The sequence below is a fragment of the Oppia nitens genome, unplaced genomic scaffold (assembly GCF_028296485.1).
Source record: "Oppia nitens isolate AA-2021 unplaced genomic scaffold, nextdenovo-longstitch-racon4-pilon3 scaffold1_pilon_pilon_pilon, whole genome shotgun sequence".
NCBI lineage: Eukaryota > Metazoa > Arthropoda > Arachnida > Sarcoptiformes > Oppiidae > Oppia > Oppia nitens.
The window spans coordinates 6,684,801-6,694,059 of NW_026533199.1; the positions used below are offsets into that span (position 1 = coordinate 6,684,801).

Here is a 9,259-nt window from a genome sequence, read left to right on the forward strand (position 1 = left end):
GTCCCGTATAGTGATGGTAGCCCAGACCTCCCTGAGTACCCCCATAGCACTTTCATACCTGTCCGACCTCCGCAATTTGAGATATTCGACTTTAAAGTCGATTTTTTTAATGGACGTTATTTATGTATATGAGACATTATTTCAATGTACTTTTTAATGCTACTAATATATCTGAAAACAAAATTTCAATACGATTTCTAGTATTCGAGATATTCGACTTTAAATCGAGTAAAAATTATTTGCAGTATAAACCAGTTGAGAATGCTAGAAAGCATTTCCATACGTACTTTTTTAGGAGTTCGTGATAAAAGTATTATTTGTTGATAGTACTATAAAATACTATCATGATTTAACAAACTTATCATTCAAGTCTAGCATTGCCAAAAATATTATCAAATTGCATATTAATTTTACACACAATTAACAATAATAAATTTATACATTTAATAAAATAAATAATATACAGTAAAAATAATAATTAAATGCAATATACAAAAAAATCGACTATAGTCGAATATCTCGAATACTATATAACTTATAGAAATGTTGATTTTATTATGATAGTTATTATTAAAAAATACATTGAAATCATATATCATATGTATAAATAACGTAATTTAAAAATTTCGACTTTCGATTTAGTCAAATATCTCGAATATTAGAAATCGTATTGAAATTTTGTTTTCAGATATATTAGTAGCATTAAAAAGTACATTGAAATAATGTCTCATATACATAAATAACGTCCATTAAAAAAATCGACTTTAAAGTCGAATATCTCAAATTGCGGAGGTCGGACAGGTATGAAAGTGCTATGGGGGTACTCAGGGAGGTCTGGGCTACCATCACTATACGGGATTCTCAGGACCGGTAAACGCTACAAGAACCAATATATTTTCACTATTAATGTCAATACAGTAGTCATGTCTGACTCGGCGTTGATAATGGCCTCAGATTGAGACCGAAAAGTGTGGACACATTGTCACCGAAAACTGTCTTCAATTGTAAGTTTTAAATAAAAAAAAAGTTTATTATAGTTAATAAACTTACAGTAATATACTGTACAGTATATAATAGTTTGCATAATAATATTTGGCTTTAAATATAAGCACAAAATCATTTACAAACAAAAAATTAATACATTTTATTATACGATTGCTTTCATCATATAATATATAGTAAGAAAGCAATCGTATAAATAAAGTCATAATTTTTTGTTTATTTGTAAATGATTTGGTGATTATATTATGTATAATATAATATCAATTACTTACTCACAAATGCATAGTAAAGCATATTATGTTATAATATAAACATATGTAATATAAGCAGACAAAACGTAACTATAAAAATCATATTTTWAAAAATAATTTTTTAACAATATATCATAAATATTAATAACTAAAATTATCATAGATTAATTAAAAACTAATTTAAAATATAATAAATAATATTTAAAAATTAATAATTTATTTTTATTTTAATTATGAAAAATAAGTAAAACATAAATATATATGTACAGTGTATGGCAATATTAATGAAACAAATTATAAACAATTGTTATTATAACTATTGTACTATTAATGTCAGTTTAATATGTGTGACTATTTTAAAAGTGGTAAAAATATTATAGATATGCTAAACTAAAAATTGTATTTTTAAATAATTTTATTATTTATCATATATCAATTACATTACATTTGCAAAAAATAATTAATAATTAATAATAGTCTGCTGTATATTAGTATAGTTTTTATTTTATAAAATATTTGTTTCAAGTTTTTTTTGTAACACTACATTTATAAATATATTTCTCAAAAAAATCATTAAACTTATTTATATTTATCTTATTATAATTATTATAATCATAAAATATCATTTTATTATTTAATTTAATCAAATAAACAGTAAATACCTCTTTTTGATGACATATTTATGATATTATTAGTTATGTAATAAAAACAGAAAACAAACTGACGGACAGTTAAATTAATTATTTGAAATAATAATTATATTAATAAAACATATATAAAAATTAATTCACATATAATTAAAACTTTTAATTGTTTTGTCATACTTTGTATAACTTGTGATTTCAATCACACAATGATTACATATTATTGAGACAGTTATGTAAACATAATTTATTATCACTTTATAAGTGTGAGTAAGTAATTGTTAAATTTATTATAATTAATATGTTAACTATTTTATTATAAATTAACTAATTTTAACAAAATTATACTAAAATTAAATATAAAATTTGATAAAATAATTACTATAAATATATTTATTATTATTTAATAATTTTAATTACAGATTTATTTATTTTCTAATAATTATAATTATTATCACTATTAAAATCACACTTTTATTTTAAATAATAATTTTTTATTGATTGACATTAGATTGTCTTATATTAAGTGAAAAACATTATTATTTCAATAAAATTTATACTAAGTTTTGATTACTTTTTTTTTGTTGAAAACATTTATCATTTTGTGAAATATGAAAACACATTGTGTTGGCGAAGATTTTTTTGGATATAATATTTATAATTTTATAAAACATTAGACATTTAACAATTTATAGCAATTTAAACATATATTACTGATATGTGAATTGAGTAATAAAAAGTTGACAAACTATAACATATATCCACTCAACTCCTACTGACCTCCCGTATCGCTTATAGCACTGGTATCTGAAAACCAGTGCAAATGTGATCAGTGGTATCAACCAAACGATGGCCTATTGTTCATATTATCACTAGTTTAGTGATTGATAAGTGTTTTCAACTAAAAAAAGTAATCAAAACTTATTGTAAATTGTATTAAAATTGTGAAAACAACTAAAAAGTTATGACTGATTATTATTTCAATTATAAAATAATTATTTCATTGTCATATCAAATGACTAAATTTATTAGTCAAACAATTATGGTGTAGATCTATATATATAGTAAGTTAACCAATGATTACATATTGAATACAATAATATTAGATTAATTTGGCATAAAATTCGTTGTATTAATAATAATAATAATAAATCAGAAATTATAAGTAATATGTTATTATATAAAATTATAAAGTTTACTTTAAAAATATTTTTGTATTATATTTTCAAAAATTTCTTATAATAAATAATTATTAAAAGATAATAATTTCTAATATTATATTACAAATAAAAATCATTATTTTTGATATCATATTTTAATTAAAATACTTTTTAAATTATTTAAGTTATTTTATGTCAAACTAACCTATTGTACTGTATTGTATATAATAAACCTAATATCATATATTATTAATTTAACAATTATAGTATGCGATTATTGGATAACTTATTATATTTAACATTTTCAGTCCTGGACTAATTTAGTCATTTTTAAACTATTATATTATATTATTTTGTCAGTGTATCACTTATAATTTATTGTTTAAAATTATAGTATTAAATAATTTATAATTGCAAATGTTTTAATTATTACAATCATTAATAATATAATGAAAGTTGAGTAAAAGTTTTTTTATAATTGCATTCACTGAAAATATTGCATTTTTTACTTGTATATAACTATTGCTTATACTCCCTATTAGAGTATAGATTATTGTGTATATAAAAATAAATCTTATATTAAATAATAACTAAAATATGAGAGTTTATTGCTGTTTTGCCTTAATATATGGCACAATGAGTGGTGGGATCAAAAGCCAAGTGCCATATATAATGTGTCCACAAAAATATAATTGTGTCAACACAGGTATCCATTTGGTGTATGAGAGAAGTATAAAGGGAACCAAACAATAGCCAAACATATAGATAGTGTAAATCCTGAAAAATACAAGGAGTGGCCAACGAATATAAAAGGCACTCAATAATGAATCCATTGTTTTATTGCGGTTTCGCCACGAATTAAATAAGGATAACACCTGTGATTGAGATATAAAATAGCAAAAAATTAATAGTTTTACATATATTGATATATAACACCAGCTAACTATTGGGAATAGACCATTACCTCCCATTCCATTTTCATAATAAGGAACTCCATGCCAAACGTTATATAATAACCGGTTGCCCACCCGTGCCAAAGGGCCAGAAATAAAAGTGTCAGAAAATGACTGGCTATTCGTGAACCGAGAAATTTGAGTCTTTTAAACAAATATCGGGCGGCAAACTCATTGGTTGTTAAATTGAATGACCGAATCAGTCCTCCGAAAGTGGTGGCCGTCTCAAACTTGAGCACATATACGTTGGAGCACTCGTACACAGAACCAGTCTTTTCATTATATGAAGCACCAGATATTATGCAAACACCCTCCTAATCATAGTATTGACGCAAATCATGCAATCATATTAATATTTTAAAAGGTTTTCACTTATTTTTACTCTTAAACATTATATTCAGAATTATCTATTAGTGTATAAAAAAGTAATTTGTTTTGCAGTAATACATTAACGCAATGTATAAGATAAAGAATATTATTGAAATGTACTTTTAAAAAACCAATGTTGCAATATTACATATACATGTATATTATATTTATATTTTCTAATGTATTTTATGATGTATAATAAAAAATATAAAACTTATTTAAAAAATAACATATTCATTATTGATTAATTAGAAATAAGATTACATTATATTGTGTGCATATTTATCTAAAACTCAATGCATTTAAATTAAACTATATTTAGAAAACAATAGAAAACTATATTTAGATTTTATTGATATATTAAATCAGTGTTCATTACTCACACTAACTGACAGATAATAATATATAGTATCTGTACTGTTATTATAAATATATAATCACTTCACACAAAAAGCAATACATTAATATTTAAATGCATAAAATATGCGGTTTCTTACTAAACATTCATAATGTATTTGTCCTAATAAAAAATCTATATTATTTTTATAAAAATGCAAACAATTTATGTTTAATTAATATCTATTTTACTAATTTTTCGTTTTTTTTAATTTTAAAAAAATAATTGTTTTCTTGTTTTCGATTTATCACAATATAATAAAATTCTTATTACGACAAGTTCTCTAAACTGTATAAAAATATTTTTATCGCATTCAAGAGCTTTACAATAAAATGATAAACTTTTATATATATAGAGAATTAATAAATGTTGAGAATATTGAATAATTTGAAGTGTTTTACTTACAGCTATGAGCCAACCGGACAAGTATTTACATAAAGTTAATTTTGCTATTATTGCCACAACTGATGCCCTCATGAAAAATCCATACGAATCCTGAAATCAATGATAATTATTTGTTATCATAATATAGATAAATCATATTATCGTTTATATAAATATTTATATAATTCTAATTTTGATAAAAATTAATATTTATATAAACAATAATTATTTTTAGTTTTTATATTAATATTACAAAAAAATTATATGATTAACTAAATAATTTTAAAAAATTGATAAATAAAACAAAACTTACAAATTCTGGTGAATTCATATATTGATAGGGCCAGTGAATTGAACCAATTTGATAAATTAGCAAATATATGAGTCCTAACATAAGTCGGCTCATTGCTGGAAGCCAACTGTCCATTTGTCATACATTATTTAAATCAAGATATATAAAAATTATTAAAAAAAAATATTATAATAACATTTAATATACCATTTGGGAAGAAAATTATCGTTGGACTCAATGTATTTGAGATAATTTTTGTATTTGACTTGAGGGCCAATTAGGAATGATCCGGGAAAGTAGGAGTGGGACAGTAATTGCAATAAAGTGGGACAGTTGTCTACAGCCGTGTCCTCACTGAAGAGCTCCAATTTGTCTGATTTTGTACTATTCTTTGCATAAGTGGGTGAATCAGTGGCCAATTTGGCCAATATTTTAGTATTTCTATGGCCGTCATAGACATCAAATGTCATCGCAATTAAACGTAATGTTAGCACACATTGTGGTATAGTCCACGTAAACATATATTCAGATCCAGTTTGGGTCACATAATAGCCATATAATAGATATGACTAACAAATGTTAATTATGTTAAACAATAAATCAATAAAATGTTATAATTTTAACAATTAGTATATTTATAATATATATGATAAGCCATGACATACCATACAAAATGTTAAGTTTAAAGCAATTGCTTTACGTTTAGGTCCTATTAATGTCAGTACTGTCCAAACAAATATACAACTGACGAAAGAGTGTATTGTATTGATCCCTACATTAGTGACAAATTTATTATATATTATATTTATAATTGAAATAATATTGTAGTCAATAGTTTGCTTTCATACACATGAATGTCATAGAAAATAGTCATATGTTATGGTAATTAATATTATATTAATACTGAATATACAGTATTTATAGTATTAATATATTATATATTAAGTCAAAATAATCGATGAAAATGAGAGACAAAAAAATATTTATTATAATTTTGTTTAAATAATATGATTCTTACCGTAATTATAGTAACAGAGGAATAGACCGCATAATGTATAGTATATATGTTTGGTTATTATCGGACTCTTTGATAAATATATATTATAAATAACACATATCGGGTAACCTTTTATTAAAATAATATTATATATTTTTAGAAATAATTATTTAAATATAATAATATAAAATTATTTTAAAATTATGTCAATTGAATTGAATTTAATTATAATTATAATAATGAATTTGAAATAAAAAATAAATGCAATAAATACCCAAAAGAGCCGAAATTATAAGCCGGAGAGCGTTTGCATCACATCTCACCTGAGAAGCTATGGATGTGATTACGTAATCCATGACTAAAATCCATTGAATTAAATTAAAAAACTTAAAATATTTTGAGATTTATTTAACAAACATTTAGTTGATATCAGTCTCTTGTTTTTAAACACATATCAAATAACGATGCAATCGATGGTATATTTTGCTGACTCCGGCACTGACTCTACCACTGAATGTCTAAATGTCTACACTTTTAAAGCGCTTCTTAAGCTTAGAAATTAGCAAAATATCAATCAATCGATACTATTATATAATGTTTTATATAACAGATTGCGCCTCAGTTTTCATAAAAATTAAATCTATTTATAATACGATATAAATTATCAATAAAAATTAAAATGTATAAATGTATAAAATATATTTAAATTTTATTGTTTTTAGTTTTCAATTTAAAAATGTATTATTAACCAATTTAATTAATTAATAGACTATAACAACTTTAATATTTATTAATGAATATTAGCAAAAAAATATTACAAATTTGATAAAATTTATTTTGATAATTACTCTGATAATTTAAGTTTGAACAGTAAAAGCATTATAAAAATAATTTATAAATTTTAATATACGAATAATATATAGCTATTATTGATTCACTAGTTTATAAAATTCAGAAAAATCTATTTAAACTAATATTTAACTAATGATTAACTGAGACAATGATCTGATGGACACATAAGCACATGAACTGCATCTACTAAACGGTAACTTTTATTGACATATATTAAGAATAATTATCAATACATTTAATAGTAATCTGAATATACTGTATACATATCATCTATTAATATATTTAATGATATTATATTACTATATATGATAATAAATTTAAAAATAACCTTGTATATATATTAATACTATTATATTTTACTAAATYTTAATAATKTATTTAGAAATAAAAAATATTTTCACACATTAAATCTTTGAAAGAAAAATGATTTATTTATATTACTTATCATACTTACTATAAAATAATAATAATAATAATAATAATAAATATATATATATATATAAATATTTTTGTTTGATTATTTATATGGATATTTATTTAAAAATTAATCTATAAAATACTAATATTTATATAATGTTTTATCTAATGGTATAAATTAATATTTAAATATTACAAAATATTATTTATTGGATATACCTCATATAWATTTCCTGTAAAATACTGTAAAAAGCATTTTAATATTTAAATTTATTTAAAAATTATAAATAAAGTAAATAAATTTAATAAACAAATTTTGATAAAWTTATGATTAAAAAATATGCAAAATATTAAATTCTGATTATAAAATATTTGGATCTTATTTAGATATAGAGTTCAGAACTGATTACGATTCAGTTAAASCGTTAAAACCGGAACTGAAAACAATTTTTTTGATAATTATTGTAATTATAATGTTATTCTACAGTTAATGTAATGCTTTAAAATAATATTAAATACAATTAAATTTTGCATTTTAATGTCTATTAACAAAAAAACAGTTTGGTTTCGGTTTAGGTTTTTTTATATGATTTGCTTTTCGAAAACATCTTCGTTTCCGATATCTAATACAAACCATATTATATGATATTATGTTATATAATAAATAATATAACATTATTTTTAAAATATTGTCGACAAAAATTTCAATATTTCTATTGAGGATCACTCAAAGCAATTTAATTTCATATCAATAGATGTCATTTAAATCATACAAATAGTATTTTTCTATATACCGTATAGTTTATTATTTTAACGTAAATGAAATACTGATTTTAAAATAATTTTTAATATGATTTTTGTTAATTATAATTTATAAATATAATCAAAAAACTTTTTTAATAATAAGTTTATTTAATATAATATTTATTAATATAAGTATATATTTTTCTAATTATGATTAATATTTAATAAATTATGATAAAATATAAAAAGTTTAAATAAATTTTTTTATTTAAATAAATAATAATAACCATAATATTTAACAAACAATTAAATAATACAAATATGTTTTTTAATGAGAAATTATACAATAATTTAACTAAATTTTAACATAGATTTTTTACAATGAATTAATTTATATAATAAATTATCGAAATTACATAAATAATTTTTAAATAAATATTTATAAAATTATATGAATTATTTTAAAATGAGGTAGAAATAAGTTTAAAATAATTATGTCAYCAATAAATTTATGATAATTATTACATTAATTATTTTTTATTATAGATATGTGTCTTATTATCGTAAATAACTTTAATTATTTACAAATATTTTAATTAAATTCATCAAATATTAAAATTCAATAAAATTATTATTTATTATATTTATTTTATATAATTTTAAATTCCATCAATATGTTAAAACTGCACAAATATTTATTTTACTAATCACTTATTTTGTAATTAACAATTTAATATTTTTATTAAATTAATAAAAAATATATGCTTATAATAGTTATTATCGACTAGTAATAAATT

General features: G+C 20.9%; 1 protein-coding gene across 1 annotated transcript; it reads right to left on the minus strand.

The window, feature by feature from the left end:
* Window positions 1–3,596: 3,596 nt before the first annotated feature.
* LOC128952558 (lysophospholipid acyltransferase 5-like) lies at window positions 3,597–7,083 on the minus strand. The gene is made up of 9 exons (XM_054297968.1): window positions 6,867–7,083; window positions 6,724–6,807; window positions 6,471–6,578; window positions 6,118–6,224; window positions 5,660–6,021; window positions 5,474–5,579; window positions 5,182–5,271; window positions 4,022–4,324; window positions 3,597–3,932 (listed from the first exon to the last, which is right to left on the minus strand). The coding sequence occupies exons 2-9, from the start codon at window positions 6,803–6,805 to the stop codon at window positions 3,663–3,665; spliced, it is 1,428 nt and encodes a 475-aa protein (XP_054153943.1). The 5' UTR covers window positions 6,806–6,807; window positions 6,867–7,083; the 3' UTR covers window positions 3,597–3,662.
* Between the last annotated feature and the right edge of the window lie 2,176 nt (window positions 7,084–9,259).

Bases quoted from the DNA above. Each gene is read 5' to 3' on its own strand.
- LOC128952558 (XM_054297968.1), bottom strand. From the start codon at position 6,805: ATGGATTACGTAATCACATCCATAGCTTCTCAGGTGAGATGTGATGCA. The intron at 6,579-6,723 runs GTATTTATTGCA...TTTTAATAAAAG, and splicing joins TATAATTTCGGCTCTTTTGG to GTTACCCGATATGTGTTATT. The intron at 5,272-5,473 runs GTAAGTTTTGTT...CATTGATTTCAG, and splicing joins ATATGAATTCACCAGAATTT to GATTCGTATGGATTTTTCAT.